The sequence below is a fragment of the Brienomyrus brachyistius genome, chromosome 6 (genome assembly GCF_023856365.1).
Source record: "Brienomyrus brachyistius isolate T26 chromosome 6, BBRACH_0.4, whole genome shotgun sequence".
NCBI lineage: Eukaryota > Metazoa > Chordata > Actinopteri > Osteoglossiformes > Mormyridae > Brienomyrus > Brienomyrus brachyistius.
In genome coordinates, this window is record NC_064538.1 from 16,934,966 (window position 1) to 16,951,697 (window position 16,732).

The window sequence follows — 16,732 nt, forward strand, 5'->3', positions numbered from 1 at the left end:
TGTCCCGGAGTGCTGGCCCCTGTTACGTCATGCAGATTGACAAATGCACCTTCAGGGTCATGTCAGCAGGTGTGGACATGCGCTTATAACACACTGCCATTGCAGGCCTTATTTATTTCTTATTTCTCAGTTAATTTCAGGTTAGGAGTGCACAGGAATTTGTTTCCAGACTTGTAAAAACATTCCTCTCATGTTCTGTGTGTATCCCCTTCCTGGGTGAATTAGGAAAGCAGAGGCAGTCATTGTCTGTTAAATTCTGCACACAAGCGTTGGGCATGCAGATGCAATCTCTCCATGTTTAATGTATCTGCCAAATGGAGCCTTCACTGACACATGAGCTTTTAAATATGCGCGGACCTCATTGCGGTTTTCTTGGAGCCGTGTTTTCCGAGTGACTCCTGAAAGATGCATCAGATGTATGGAGGATGTGGGACGAGCCGTCGCTAAGCAGTGCAGCAGGATGTGGCCCCTAGCTCTCTGACGCCATGGCCCATCTCTGAGAGCCCTGGAGCACTTCCCAGCAGAAAAAGTCCTACACTTCCCTGTGTGTGTGGCTCCTTGTGCTGCACTGTCAAGGCTCTCCACTGCTTTGAGTGCGAGTTCCTTTCCCGTAGGGGTGGATTGGGGTCTTTGGGCCCCCCCACCCATTCACATGGCCTCGCCTTCTCAGCCTGTCCCTCCCCACAGCCGTGTTTGTGGAGTTTCCGGGAGCCAGAGAAGAAATGTAAACATTTTGTATGGATAAAATTGCACCTCAGTGGCTGGGTTTTTGCCCAATGTCTGTGAATATGCCCCTCAAGGCAGTGGCTTGTTTTTTCTGGCATGGATACTCCCCCACCCCAGCCCCTGCCACGCGTGTGCATGCCGTAATCAGGCCGAGCCAGTTAATCGGTTGGGTCAATCAGGATCTAGAAGGTTTCTATCCACGTCAGGAACGACCCGCGTATCTGCTTCTGTCATTTTCGTTTTTGTTTTTTCTGCTTTGCGTTGTCGGCCCAAAGTGACAGCGAGTGGTATTGTCAGAATTGGTTTGCCGGGTCTATGCCTCAGTGATGGGAATAAGATGTGAAAGAGCGAGCAGGTTCCACGGGCATGACAGCCTCAGCACTCAGGTGCCCATGAGGCCCCCTAACTGGCCAGTGTTTGTTTTTCACCTCCCTGGTGTATATGCCGCTGCTGTATACTTACAGTCATATTCTTCCCCTGAAGGTATGTGTGGGGTAAACAGGTATGTGAGGTTATCCATGACCCCATGACCTTGCGGCTGTCAGAATGCCTCTGTGGCATCGTGCATCACACCTGCGTGATACCTTCAGGGCCCCCGGTGGCTGGATGGATTACCGCTATTCTTTTGTAGTCTTTCTCGTATCAGGCGTCTTCCCAAACATCATGCTGCCCAGCCTCTGCTCTCCAGCTCTAAATCCTCTGCCATGACTGATCAGCGAGAGGCTGCCCAGATACTTGGTATGAGCCCTGCCAGTGGAGGCGAAGGGTAACCTGGGCCTTCTTGTAGGATGCTGGTTTGGTGCACCCGGCAGCTGGAGACAGGCGGGCAGATGGAAAGAGAAAGGGCTTCTGTCCTTATCAGCGGGGCTATTGAAACCCCCCCCCCCCCCCATACAATAAAACCTGATATTTCCGAGCTGCGATGGTGTGAATTTGTGGAGGAAACGCGGAATGCAGCCTGACACTGAAGCGGCCTTTTCAACAGCGTCCTTTCTATGCCAGGACAAACACGTCCTGTCCTATGATGCATATGTGGGCTCAGGGAATCCCGGGGGCCAGGCCACTCTGCATCTTTGCGTTGTAGTGAGGAGCAGCACATGCAGACATCAGTGGATAACGTATCGTGAGGTTTCATTTTTTTAATGGTAAGCATGGACGGACAGACTAGTATGATTCGGACACGGCCACGTTTCCATCAGTCGACAGTGGCCTGTCAAAGTTGACGCGGCGTGTCAGGGCATTAATGCCAGCAGAGTTTAATCATGGCTGATCAGCACCACTTCTTTTAGTACAAGGCACCATTGCTGCCCTTTGAAGGCCCCCCTGGCCTCGTGTTAACACCCCGCTACGTAATAAATAAGAACAGCACAGTGGGGTATGCGGGGGTCTGGGGATGCGTGTTAAATATTTAAATGTGGCGTCTTCAAAGAGCCCCCAGTGCAAATCGGTGACCCCCCCCCCCCGGCAGTGGAAAGCGAGTGAGGCAACTGGGGGGGTCACCGATCTGCACTGGGCTCTCTCTCCATGGTCACCCTCCTGTGCTCTCGCAGTACTGATGCTGCGTGGCCCACTGACACATTAAAGCTTCTCGTCACGCGGAGTAAGCTCAGATCATGGCCACTCCCCCCGGTGGGGAGAACAAGGCCTTATTTTGTTCAATCCCTGTGAAATGCAATTAGAAACCCCTCCAGAAGCAGAGGGAGTTGGGCCTATGGGGGGGGGGGGGGGGGGGGACGTTCCAACTGTCTGTCAGCCGGCTGGCTTTTGAAGTCTCAGGCCATCTCTTGTCCCCCCAGAGAGCCTATCATCATGCCACTTTGGGGTGCTTCAAAAAAGAGGGCGGTGGAGGAGGGGCGCCCAGCAGGGGAAGGGTGACCCTCAGCATACTTGACAGAATGGTCCTGACTGCACGTTGCGGGGGCCTGATGCGTGCGCCATTTTTCCCCAGCTGGGCCAATCGCTCGGGGCTACAGAGGCAACCGGGGGTCACGCACATTCTAATATCACGCTTCCTGACGATTTCCTCTGCGCTCTCTATGGCGATTTGTCTTAAAGGCGCAGTCCGCTGTCACTAACCCCCCCCCCCCCCCCCCCCCCCCGCAGGACAGAACAAAGTGACAAAGGGAAAATATAATCCCACGCAATGGTGCGCTTGGCAGGAATTAAGTGGGGCCTCAGGAGGGTGAGTGGGGTGGCTGAACAGGACTGTTTCTCTCTCTCAGACCGCCGCGTTCTCTGTGTGTGTGTGTGTGTGTGTGTGTGTGTGTGTGTGTGTGTGTGTGTGTGTGTGTGTGTGTGTGTGTGTGTGTGTGTGATGCCGCTGTGTTTTTGTTTTAGCCAAAGCACATGCAGTGTTTTGCATTAATGCGCATTTACTGGTCAGGGAGGGTTTTTCCTTTGTCTGTCGCTGGCTCTGTCATGAATCCCCTAGATGAAAACAAGCAGAGCTATAATATGTTATGAATTTAACAACATTCCATTGATAAAAAAAAGACATGGAATGTGGCTTGTTTTTATTTAAAATAACCTCTCAGGGGCTGCTTGTGTTTTGTTCTGATTTCTGATTTTTCTATTATCCTCCTCCTTTGATGCGCGAATCTGTTTCCTATAGCAGCGACCAGGCAGACTTTCCTGTTCTTTGACATCGTCTGGACCCCATGTGGCACTCGCCTGTCGTACAAACCCAACTTGTGCTCGTGCTGGCGTACACCAGCAAGCTAGTGCCGCTGTGTTTTGCTTTTTTTATTTATTTATTTATTTTGTTTGAAGTGGATTTTAATTATCAACCAGACATAAGAGCACTGCCTCGACATAACCGTGTCCCAGAGGGCATTTGCATCCTCCATGAATGACACTTTAAAATGTTTTGACACTGCTGCCCTGTCTTTTTTCTCCTATCCTCACCATCCCACTGAATGCAGGATGATTGACTGCCCTGAAATTACGCACGTTGAGGCAGTCTCCGCTCCCCGGGACGCCTATAATTTGGTCGGAGGGGCCCCTGTGTTTTTAAAACCAAAAAATGCATTAAGCATGTGATGGGGCTGTCTGATGAGGAAGGTTAAAACAATTTTGCCGTCCGGTTTGTTTTCAGAGCGAGGCTCTAAAAGGGGCCAGCAGGACGCCACAATGTGGAGTAAACGCAGGAGCGAGCCCAGGCCTTTCCCCGCTGTCGCCCACCGCCTGCATCCCTCCACCGCAGGATACTATTGCAGTAGCATCTCTTTGCTTTTTTTTTAATCCCCCCTCTAAGGCGTTCCCATAGCTGTGTCACATGTCAGATGTTCCCAGATTTGGCCGCATAGTTACGAGGCTGCATATTCTTATTCTTTTATGTATTACTCTTCTATTTTTTTTAAATACCTCCCTTATACAGTTTCTCGCAGACGCCGTGTTTTCTCCTCTCCCCCGCAGCATCCGTCAGATCTTTCTCCACTAGATCTCGTGCTCTTTTTCCCTTCTACTTGTGATAAATGTTGCTTTAAATGACTGTGAAAGATGCCACAGTGATGGCCCCTGTGAGTGACGAGTGTGAAAGATGCCATGGCGATGGCCCCTGTGTGTGACAAGTGTGAAAGATGCCACACCGATGGCCCCTGAGTGACGAGTGTGAATGATGCCACAGCGATGGCCCCTGAGTGACGAGTGTGAAAGATGCCACAGCGATGGCCCCTGAGTGACGAGTGTGAAAGATGCCATAGCGATGGCCCCTGAGTGACGAGTGTGAAAGATGCCACAGCGATGGCCCCTGAGTGACGAGTGTGAAAGATGCCATAGCGATGGCCCCTGAGTGACGAGTGTGAAAGATGCCACAGCGATGGCCCCTGAGTGACGAGAGTGAAAGATGCCACAGCGAAGACCCCTGAGTGACGAGTGTGAAAGATGCCACAGCGATGACCCCTGAGTGACGAGTGTGAAAGATGCCACAGCGATGGCCCCTGAGTGACGAGAGTGAAAGATGCCACAGCGAAGACCCCTGAGTGAAGAGTGTGAAAGATGCCACAGCGATGACCCCTGAGTGACGAGTGTGAAAGATGCCACAGCGATGGCCCCTGAGTGACGAGTGTGAAAGATGCCATAGCGATGGCCCCTGAGTGACGAGTGTGAATGATGCCACAGCGATGGCCCCTGAGTGACGAGTGTGAAAGATGCCAAAGCGATGGCCCCTGAGTGACGAGTGTGAAAGATGCCACAGCGATGGCCCCTGAGTGACGAGTGTGAAAGATGCCACAGCGATGGCCCCTATGTGTCATTTATATTTACTGGTTTTAAATTCAAAGGCCTGTTTCTCTGTCTCGTTCCATCTCTCGGCGGTGGGGAGGTAGGAGCCGTCTCGTCCCGACGTGTGCCGCCCTTCAGCCGCCTGTATGATTTATATAAGGCGTTGGGAAACGCGAGCGCCGTTTGCTGCTACTCCCTCCCCAGGGGTTCGTCTCTCTGTCTCTCTCTCGTCTTGTCACTTCTCCTTCACGTTCACAGACCGGGCCCAAAGCCCCCCCCCCCCCACCCGTTCCCTCTCATTCCTCTGGCACAGATAGCCGGCGATGACTGACACATTAATATACGTCTGGCTACGCGACTCACGGATTCAAACGGAAAGGTGCTGTCAGGCGAGCTTGTCAGGAAGCAGAGATTAGAGGCGTCCGTCGCTGCCGGCGTGTTTCGGTCTTGGTGAGATAAGCTCAGATTTAATGAGCATAAAGAACGCTGGCGTCCTGAAGGGGGCGGTCTCGCACATGCGTGTTTCTGGATCTCTCGTGAGGGCCAATCTCTGCTTGCCCAGCTTCCTGTCAGCTGACCTCAGTGAGCAGGTGCCTTCACTGCTCCTCTTTCTCTCTGCCGCTTATTTTGAGTATAGCCAGCATTTTTTTTTATTGTTATACGAAATGTTTAATTAACCCCAGCCCTGGCTCTAAGCCCGCCGTGATAATCTCTTTTCTTCATCGCTGTTTTTGTTTTATAGTCCCCGTGCGCTGCAGTCATGATATCCAAGCCATTGTTCCTTTGTTTGTGCAGCGGGAGAGAACAGAGAACGGCCGATGCTGATTTTTCGTTGATGACGGCAGAACCTGAAATCTTAATATGTTTATTTTTCTGGCACGGTACAAAGAGTTTGGTCCAGTGTGCTAATGGAGCTAATGGAGGGACAAAGAGTTTGGCCCGGTGTTCTGATAGTCTCACAGGTCAGAACATCTCCTAATGACAGTGATCCCTTGGACTACTCCACATGTACGTACATGTTCTCGCTACACCTGACATGTTGGCCCTTCCTTCTCTGGTCGCCCAAGCCACATGGGTTCGAGAAGCTTGAGGTGTGGGGGAAGGATTAGGGGTTGGGGAAAGTCAAACCGATGGCCGACCCTGACCGTTTCAGAATTGCTTTTGTGAATCAAGCGATAGCAAACCTAGCTGTTCAGTAACAGGTCCTTTGTTTCTGGCACTTTCTCCCGCATTACAGGCCAGGTTCCACGTCACTCTAATTTAAACTGCCGGGTGGTTTAACGTGTCATCGGGGGGGCGCTGCATCTGTCCACTCGTCTCCAGCCTCGAGATCCACGCCATGGTAAATCCAATCTGCAGAAACGTAATCGAGGGCAAGATCCAGGGTGGGAGTGAGATTGGCTGTGAGCCTTTAACACGTGACATCCACTGCACTCCCGCCACAAACTCGTTTCCTTTTATCAGTAATATTTTAAACGAGAGAAATTTTCCTGATGTAGGGTGAAGTCCTGAAACGACAGCTGGTCTCATGCAATCACCATCGAGGGAAAAGTTCCTGTCAAATTAAACCACAGGGGGTCAAAATCCGTCTGGGTGCTTTGAAGCTGGGGATCAAGGCTTGGAGAGTGTGTCCGGGATGACAGTGTAGGCGCAGGGCCCCATGGTCCACAGGCAGGCCCGACAGGCACACGTCGCACAGCCCAAGATACCGTTTGATCTTTCCTGCCCATAACCCGGCGATGAAATCAGCTGTTTCTTCACACGCCATGTTGCTCAGGGCATTTCGGTCAGGCGGCAGGCGTGTTCCCCCGAAAGGTCAGAAATGCGGCACCCATAATGTCTTCGAACCTGATAACGAGCAGCATTTGCAAGTGTGATATTTCTTTTAACTGTGCACGTGCAGCCCCGCCCCCCTCGCCGTACTAGAAGGCCCATCGCCATTTTTCAGTGAATACTTCCTTGCGTAAGCATGAACACCACTATGCACCATTACAGCTTTGTGGTTTTCAATGGCCTCCACGTGGTTCGTAGTGCAAAAACTCGGGTATTTTACATGCAGCGCGTGTATCTTGTGAGGTAGCCGTCCCCACATTGCCACGGTAACATCGGCATACACCGGTAATTTCGCCTGCTAGAAATGCGTTATGAAATGGGGGTGAAGGGGATATACACACTCTCAATAGATTATGGTGGACATCTGTGCTTTGGACAGCGACCCATAGACGATGGTGTCTATGATAAAGACCAAGGCATTTCCAGATAAGGCAAACATCTATTCCACTCTGATAGACATCAGTGACCTTGATTCTTTATGAGGAAAGTGGATGCGGTGGCACCTTGATGTGTGATTCTTGCCTTTGCTGCTGTATATACAGGTGTGCAGAGAACGAGGTGGTGGGGCAGTGATCTGTACCAGAAAGGCCAAGCACGTGCTGTGGATGTTCATCGGCAACCAACTGCCCAACAATCAGAAATTCCATCCTGACGACACGGTTTTTATCTGCGTGCTTTTGCTTGTGATGGTGCCCTGACCAATATGCGGAATTAGGGTGTTTTTTTGTAACCTTTGGTTAGACAATGTTAGCTGTAAACCAATTCCCCTTAGAGCCAGGACCAGTCTGTGTGCGATCAGGCTTTATTCACATGGTGCTATACTGGGGGTGGGCAACAACAGCTGGTGCCGGACCATGCTGATTGAGCCGGGTGGGTAAGGGCCCATACCTGGACTCGTGACGTTCACATGGTGCTCAGAGTAGCTACTGGGACAGGGCGTCTCGGTGTCACACCTCTGATCTCCATGGGTACAAACTGGCCAGAGGACTCATGCCAAGAAGCCATGGTCAGGGCTGAAGATCACAAGGATATGCTGAGGTCCATGGGACGTAGGGGCCCTCTCGGATTTTCCGAGACCTCCTGTTTGACTTGAACTGGGTCAAAACAAACCAGAACAAACTTTTCATACTTTAATGCGCCTGCTGCATTACGTATAACATATTGCAGGCTCAGTGTGATGTAATGACTGGCAGGGACATGCAGAGGCTCTGTGCAGCATCGCTGGGAGAGATGCCTGTGTTCAGGAGTGAAGGTCCCGCAGAGATCACGCGTGACTAATCACCTTGTGGGCTTCAAAGAATGCCAGCGACCCTGTCCCGGTCCAGTGGGGGAAAGACTAACATTGTGCTAAGTGGAGTAAACAGGAAGTCCTTGACTTAAATTTATGTGGAGGTACAGGGCTGCTTGTGAAGGAGGGTTTTGTGCCGCTCTCCTCACGGTAGCTGCACCCTACTGGGAAATTCATTAGCGGCTGACATCATCCCACTCGGCACTGACTGAAAGAATATCATTCTTGTCTGTGACCCTCCCCCTCTCCCTGCCTCTCTCTCTCCCCCTCCCTCCCTCCCTCACTCGCTCGCTCGCTCGCTCAATGTTTGGCCCTCCCACCAACGGCTCGGAGCCCCATTCACGTACGCCTGCCTGTCCGCTCAGACACAAACACGGCGCGTGCACACACACACGTCTTCCGACGGCCCCCTGTGTGGGACTGCTCCTCGCTCTTACCTGACGGTTGACTCTCAGCATTCTTGCAACTGTGTGTATGTGTGTGCGTGCGGGTGCCCGTGCGTGTGGATTTACGGGGGGGGGCACCGTGTAAGCAGGTAGAATCAGGAAGTGGGAGGATCCGACGGCGGCGGCTGTCAGGGGGGAGGGGGAGCCACCTCCGTGGTGAATGGCTCAGTGAATGGGGGCTTCTGTTAAGCACTGATCAGAGGGAGAAACTCGAGTGTGTCTGGTGAGGGATCAGCCAGCAACCACGGGACACAGGCACTCTCGGGGAGAGAGAGAGCGAGAGAGCACGGAGTCGGAGAGGAAGCACAGTCCTGCCGTTTCTCCTCCTCCATTGTGGTTCGATTTGGCGTCTTCTTCTCACACCCTGTTGGATTCTGGTCTCGTGGAGGCACACAGAACCCAGGAGGTGTCTGATCTTGGATGGTTTTGCACTGAGTGCATCGTCGCCACTCGCACTGGTGGGACGGGGAGCCAGCTAAGGCTCTTTCAGCAGACGGCAGCTCCTCGGAGCTCTTCCCCAACCACCGGTCCACGAGGATCTGTTTCCAGGAGCGCTGCTTTTGGGAGATGAAGCTGTCTCTCTCCACAGGAGGCGGGGGATAGTTGTGAAACACAGAGAGTGCCACGCTCCTGCCGTGTGCCACCCTGTGCTGGGGAGTTGTGCTCCGAGGGATCGCTGGCTTATCCGCGCCTGGCCCCGCCATCGCTAAGCCGACACACATGGCTTCCTTTGTCCGCTAGCTCCGTCGCCCTCTCTCGCTCCCGGAATCCTCCTTGGAAAAGGCCCCCCCTGCATGGCTGTTACCGGCGCGAGTAGAGTGGAATTTGCCATCCGTTTGTGGATTACGCCGCTCGACGAGCAGAATGTGAAGGGGGGGTGCGCTCGCTGAATCCGCGGGTCGCTGACGAAGGTCCCCCGCCTCAGAGCTGCCACATCAAAGGTATGCAGGCTGTGTCCATTCTACACGGGCGCTCCGCCGACATGGCCCCGTAATGGGCTCTCCGAGCACCAGGGGGGTGCTGGGGGGCTGCCTCCCGTTAATATCATGTCTGTGTAAGCTTGTGCACTGGTGTGCTTGTGCCTCTCCATCACGGCTTATTCCTCCTGGGTGAGGTGGTTCCGTTTGAAATGAACTTCTGCATATCGGCTGTTCAGCATAAGTGCTTCCAGATGTCTGTTTGTTTTTTTTGTGGTTAAGTTCAACCCTTTGGATTTTTTTCTGCTGATTTAGTGCGTTTAAGTCCGACCTTCTTTTTTCCAATTTTCACTAGCAGGGCTCCCATTAATTGCTTTTCACACCTGCTTTCTGGTGATGTCTAATACTGAATAATACCTGTGCTTTTATACATTTTCAGGTCAGTCTTTTGACGTTGACATGCTGTGGGTTTCCCCGCATTATGCCTTTGGGTTTCCCCACGTTATGACTGTACATACCTGTGCACCGTTGCTTTTATGGCACCTCGCTCTCGCCTCCTTGGTTTTTCTAAATTTCTGTCTGGTGCCCTCTCTGAGATGCCAAGAGTAGTTGCATGCCGCGTGCTACAGGACGGCGAAGGTGTCTCTCTCTTCACTGCTGGCTATTTCTCACGGGCAGAGACCAGGCTAAATGGTGGCACCGTTAAAGGGCATAGTGTGGACGTTCAGTGCAACTCACGCACTCCCATGCCATGCTGGCATTTCGAAGCTAACCTGAAATTATGGCTGCGCTCCCTGCAATAAGTTTCACAAACACAGAACATCAGCATCTGATCATTAGTGTGAGAACTGGGGAGAGACATGAAGTTTAACTTGATAGCATGGAGCTATTTACTCCCCTGAACAAGGGTGCAAGCGGCTGAGGGAATCTGTACGCTGTGCTGAAATATGCTGTTTAGCGGTGCAGAAATAATGGGCCTTTCACCAGAGATGATTAAGCACAGTGCTGTGTGCTGCTGCTCGCTCAGCCCGTCCGGCTCTCGCCACCGCCGTCGCCACTAATGCAGCGTATTAAAACACTTCTTCCAAATTAGCCACTGCATTGTCGTTACGGGGGGAAAAAAAGGCTTTAATTATCTGAAATAATGTGTAAATGCTCAGGCTAAATGTTAGCGCTGCAGAAGAGCGCGGCAAATGCCTTCTGCAGGCTTTAGCGCACGACCCTCACTGGCCTCATCGCGGTGTAACATTGCCATCAAGTGGCTGCTGTGGGAACTGCGACACCAAGCAGCAAGGTTGGGGCGCCTTTGGAGGTGAAACCTCCCTGGTCAGGGACTGGGAAGACTGACGTTTATTTCTGTGTTTCAGGGATCCGATGCCAGCTCGGAGACGTTCTTCAGCACTGTTGCAAATAAAGGTACGTCAAGAAGTTTTGCTTAATAAGTCGTGCCTTGCTGTCTCGCATGATGTAGTATTGAGTAAGGTGGTAAAAACAGTGTTATTGTGGGATTCTTCCTTCATTTACCATTTTCAGGGTATGGAAACCTAGCCCTGACCATGGTGCTCTGCGTGTTTTTGTGGTGAGAGATGCCTCATTCGAGGTGATATTATTAGTGGCCAAAGTCATGGGGAATGTCATATGACGATGCACCACACGACTCCCGCCTACATTTTACATGTCAGCAGGCTACCATTCTGTAATTATTCGCTGGCTTGCCGTTGAGGATTAATTTTTCCTGCTCTCTTACCCGAAAATGCAGTTATTCTGGCTCGGTGGCTGATGGATCCACACACAGTTTAACGTGTTTTGTTGTCCTGGTGCTCCCAAAATCACGCTCCCAGAATGACGTTTCCTTAGGCCTGGGAAGGACCGAATCCAAGGTGGAAAGGCATCTTGAGGGGTCCACCCTGGCCTTCCAGTCGCTTCCGCGGCAGGGAGAGAGTGCCCGAACGGTGACATTAGACGCCCCTCACGGCTGCCGCTACGTGTCACCTGAAAATCCTTGCGGTCCGGGCTCTTATTTTTATGCACCTAAGGCGGAATAATGGAAGCCATCTCGGCAAATCGGAATTCCTGGGTAACAGCCCGTTGCTAAGGCGAGGGGGGCCCACCACGGGGGGAGAATGACCGCTGATTGATGCGGACAAGGCTCCCCCGAAACCTCTGCCGCATTCTCACGTGTTTACTTACAGAGTTTGATTTGTGGCATCCATGAGGTCCTGAATGGCGCCGCTCCACAGAAAACCTTTCTGGGGAGACACTTGTCTGTGGTGATTTAGTTTCCTTGAAAAGATTAAGCTCCCTTTGAGCCGACTAAATCAACACAGACCCCTTTTTAGACCTGAAAGGCTTTGCTTGGGAAACAGTACACAAATGCGCTTTCCTGTCGCTGACGGCGGCTTGTCCCCTGCCCTCTATTTCCATTTAAATGACTGCCTTTCTTTCAGCTGAGATCCCTCCTTCCTACCATATGCTAATTCTTATTTGTGGTGTGAATTAGCCCAAATCCAGGTGCAGAGGACCTTGGGCTGCCTGGTATTTTTATTGGGGGGGGGGTGGCTGCTGCCAAAGGAGAGTGTACTGGGATTGTTTTGTTAAAAGGGATTACCATCATGGGTCTTCCAGCAGGACCAGCAAGGGGATGGGACTGTGGAGATAATGTCAATATTTGCGGGGGTGGGCCTCCCTGCCTGTTCGTACACAGGAGATGTTCATTAAGGCAATCGCTGGGCTGCTTGGTGGGTCCAGAGATGGCACAGGGGGGCAGATATTATTTTGCTGCCACCAATGAACGACTGAAATATTACCAGCGATGTCTGAGAGGTGGGGGGGGGGTGGGGGGGAGGCGAAGAGAATGAAAAGGCTAAACGTAAATAAATATTAAACAAGGTACTTTTTTAAAATTCCGTATTCAAACATATTTCAGAGATAAAAAGGCATGATTTTATATCATGCTCTCCTGTAAGATGAGTTTTCCAGAATATCTGGAACTGGTGTGATTTATTATTTATTCTTTATTATTTATATTATTTAGTCGTGCAAGAAAAATTCATAATCATAATTCCTGATCTTGCTGCTACAGTGTTGGTATATCTATGCTGCGTTCCCAGCGCGTGGCGGTATGTTCCTGACACCCTCGGCTTGATACGCGGTAAGTGCCGTGAAATGGCGGCAGGCTCGTTCGTGACAGCACGCCTCCCGCAGCGCTGCCAGTGGCTTTGATGCACGGCTTGCGTGTTCCAGCGCGGGGCAAGTGTGCAGCGCTGTTCAGCGTCTTTGCAGCATTGCCCTCACCTGGCACAGCCGGGGGCCGCAGTGATTACTGGTACAACGCTGTGCTGATTGTCATCCGCCACCAGTAACCCCCCCCCCCCCCCATCGCCATCGATTCCCATGTCCCCCTTAGCATGGCCATTGTGCGTAATTATATAACGTGTTCACGTCACTCAGCCCCCACGTCCCAGTCGCCACATTACCGCACCAATTAGGGAAGCACTGTTAAACATTGACAGAAATCACCGACGTTCGCCTGCGGATGTCAGACAGACAGGGCCTTTCGTTATCTCATTTCCTCCGTTCTTTTATTCTTTTGCTGTTTATGTATCTAATCACCCGACCAATCAGAGAAGGTTCAGTGAGCGGCAATTAAGAACCGCATTCAGCGGAGAGCGAGTTAACGTCGGCGGGCCAATTAAATTAATGCCACCTGACTCGGGAGGCTAAATGTGGCTGGACAGATACACCAGAGGGGCCGCGTTTCTGGCATGCTGAGGGCTGCCGAGTCTGCGCCTCTCCAGCACAAGGGGCCGATTCTGCCACGCTGATGTGGTGCTGTTGTAGGTGCGATTCTTCATGGCTGGGGGGACGGGGTAAGGAGATAATAAGTCAGCGAGCCCCTGAATTGTCGTCAAAGGCTCTTTCCAAAGCGGAGTCCTGTATGATTGCGGGGCCGCAGGCCGAGAATGAAGCTGTGAAGGGATGTTTGGGGGGCATTTTCTGCCACACCTCAGCTCCAGCACTGGCGGGTGAAGGTGAAGCCAACTTATGGCCTGTGGGTGGTATGTGGAGATGCAAGCCGGCAGAGGGGATGGGTGACAAATAGGTCCAGAGCTTCCAATGACCGCTGGGGGGCATGAAGGGGGTACAGCCTCGCTCAAGGTGATTTTCTGAGACGTCGGCCCAACACACATTTTCATTTGTGCCCCGCCCCCACCGTACTGGATTCCGTCCTTGATGAATGAAAGGCCCCACCTGCTGCTGACCTGCGGCGGGGGATTTGTAACCAAAGCCTGTAGTAAACGAAATGGGTTCGGGTTAGCAGATCAACGTCAGTTCATCCTCCTTAAATCAGGCATTTGAGCACTGGGGGCGGGGCCACACAAAGCAAAATGCCTGGAACCTGAATTAAGCCACACACTCCAAACAAACATCTCAATGTGCTCTTAACTTGGCTGGGAGGCAGTCGTTACTGTACACATACAGCCACCTGTCCCCCCTGGTAACTGACGAGCACTACGATCGCCAGGCTGCAGTCATTCCAGCAACCAGGACGAGACCTGATATCGCCAACAAGGTCGCATATTAATGGGGAGTCTGACATCACCTTGCGAACTGCCCTGCCTCCCACCGTGGTAACACGTGACGGTAGACAGTTCTACCGGAGAGCCGGACAGGCCTGGTAAGGCGATCACGGAGCCTGGTTACAGAATCGAGGTCAGGTGGGCATAAACACGCCCCCGTCAGCACCTTCCTCGTTACTTGTTTATTTATTTTTGCTTCTCGCTGCCTGTTTACCGGGGGGCTCCGTGTGCACTGCATTGCCGCCTGCCACTCAGCCTTGCGCGTGACTGACAGCTTCCTGCCACGGCGCGGCCCAGGGCCTGTCACTCGGCGGGATAACGAAAGCTCCGCTCCTCGGCACATCAATTAGCCCCCCCCGCTGGGAGACGCGGCAGCGTGACATCAGCCAGTCAGCACAGCCGGGCCTCTGGTTTGACGGCTTTCAGGGGCCCCTCCGGCCCCCACTGCTGGCAACGCCTTTTTTTATTTTTTTGTCTCGGCAGCCGTGCTGTGCCTGGCAGTTTGTTTCGTCCAATTACTCACCTGTCAGTCAGAGAGGCAGGCAGCGAAGGCCACGGCTGCGGTGCCCAGCCGCCCCTAATGAGCCCCTCCGGTGACGGCCGGCCTGTCAGTGAGGGGTCTGGCGCCGGCCACGATCCTACCTCTCAGCAGGCCGGGGCCGCTGCTGTCCGTATTCCCATATGACATTGGCTGTTTGTTTACCGGGCCGAGCCCAGAGAGGGACCGGACCTTCCTCAGGGTCCCGGTCAGACATGATTAGCTTACCCCCACCCCCTCTGTCTCTATCTCCTGGAGAATCTTGTTAAATTATCACTGGAAACACACCTGCTCTGCTGGGGAGTGTGACAGTACACCTCCCCCTGGCCCCTGTCTCTGCTGTGAAAGCGCCTGTTTTTGCAGGAGTGTGTAATGGTTACTTACCGGGGTGAGTGCCGTATGTTCAAGTGCCTCACTCTCTCCCCTTGGGCTGAATTGGTGAGCCGAGGAGTGTTTAATATCGCATTGTGTTTGGGTTCGAACCTGGGTCACATTTGATCTGAACTGAGGAGAGGCACGCATCCGATTTTGACCACAGCATCCTTGCCGGTGGTCAGAGTTTATGGTGGCCTTTATCCCGGACAGCCCGTCATTATGGCATAACTACATGCCAGCACGCCAGGCTCCACCTCAATTTCTAAATATAAATTCTCATTTCAAAACTAACTGCATAGAAGCTGATATTTTCCTGTTATGTGTCCCAGAGGAAAGCCCGAGATGTTCGATGCTTTCAGTTGCCTTACTGGAATTCACAATATTACACTGCCTCCTTTTGGCAGTGCTGGTCATAGATGGACATTTGCGGGTAGTATCTAGCGGGGAAACTAAATTTGGTCAGAGGTGTAAAGAGCTTGTCCATGTGTTTGTACGAATGAGGTCTAATCAGGTGTGAAGCGTAAAATTTTACCGTCAGAAATTTTACCATCAGCAAATTGGTTCAAGACTTATGTCCTACGTGGCAGGCATGTCGAGTCCTCCCAGCCAGGCCGCTGATCGGGGACCATCTGCTAGAGATTACCCCCCCCCCCGCACACTGCTATTCGGTTTCAGTTTAGGCTCTGCTTTATTCCATGTCATGAATAAGATTCTGTACAAACAGCGACATATAAAACCAGACATTTAAGAAGGTCCCTCTCAGGCCGGCTGGCAGGCAGATCGAGGCTTTGGGGGTGTTTTTATGGGGGGGGGGCGACGGGTGAACGTGTGTTTTAGCTGTTTGCAGCTCTCTGGGCCACGGAGGTAAAGAGCAGGAAAGTGAGGCCCATCCCAGACTGCCGTGTGATATATTAATCCCCCCCCCCACCCCCAACCCTGCCCAAGACTGACACAACTGTGCATGTTTGTACAGACTCCTCCTCGGAGGGGGAGGGCAAGCACAGTGTGCCCTTTGTTCCTGCAGTAACTGGACCCCCACCCGCGGCCGCCTGGGGGTATTGGGTTGCCTGAACCGGGCTCGCTGAGAGAGCGCCGAGGCAGCTGACTGTTTGGAGTTCTCTGCGCGGTTCAAATAAATAGTGGTCTGAGCCTGCCCCCCCCCCCAGGCGCCCCAGCCACTGCCCTCGCCGAAACCACTCAAGGCAAGCTACTGCCTAGGCAGACTTTAGCGCTGCCTCCCTCATCATGGAGCGTGGCGGCAGCCGGCAGGGAGAGAGGGGCCTCCAGTTTGCCATGTTGAGAAGTGGGCCCACAAATATCCCCCGACTACAATCACGTCCCATGGATTATTTTGCTGCCCTATCTGGGGGGGCCCGGTTTCTAGGAACCAGGAGCCGTAGAGCAACCTACTGATGCCTCCCCCTTCCCCTGATGCCCAGGTCTGCTAATCCCCACAGCGTGTAACCCGAGCCTGGAGTAATGAAAGTGCATCCCCCCCCCCCCAAACAGAGCGGCTCATCTAGTCTGGGAGGTAATCTAACTGAAATCCAGTAGCCCCCCCCCCCCCCCCCCCCGAAAGACGAGTGGTGCAGTATTCAGTCCCTCCCTTCAAATTACTCATTGTCCCCTGGCCTTGTAGAGGTGCATTTCAGTCCCATTCGCAAGTGCTGTCTAGGAATCGTGTCAGGTGCACAGTACCAGGACAGCCCTGCAGAAGGCACTAGAGAGCCAGGGCCCGTGACAGTCACTGAAGGGGGCTGTGTTATGATTGAACAGATGGGTGCTCAAGGTCTGGGCCCGTGAATGTC

At 52.6% G+C, this 16,732-nt stretch overlaps 1 protein-coding gene across 14 annotated transcripts in view; it reads left to right on the forward strand.

Annotated features, from left to right (window-relative positions):
* The window catches only part of auts2a (activator of transcription and developmental regulator AUTS2 a), a 242,992-nt gene that overhangs the window by 205,555 nt on the left and 20,705 nt on the right, over positions 1-16,732 (forward strand). For all 14 annotated transcript variants that reach the window (XM_049016632.1, XM_049016631.1, XM_049016634.1 and 11 more), the window contains one exon: positions 10,799-10,847. In XM_049016632.1, the coding sequence (XP_048872589.1) occupies positions 10,799-10,847 (49 nt within the window). The remainder of the gene's footprint in view (positions 1-10,798; positions 10,848-16,732) is intronic.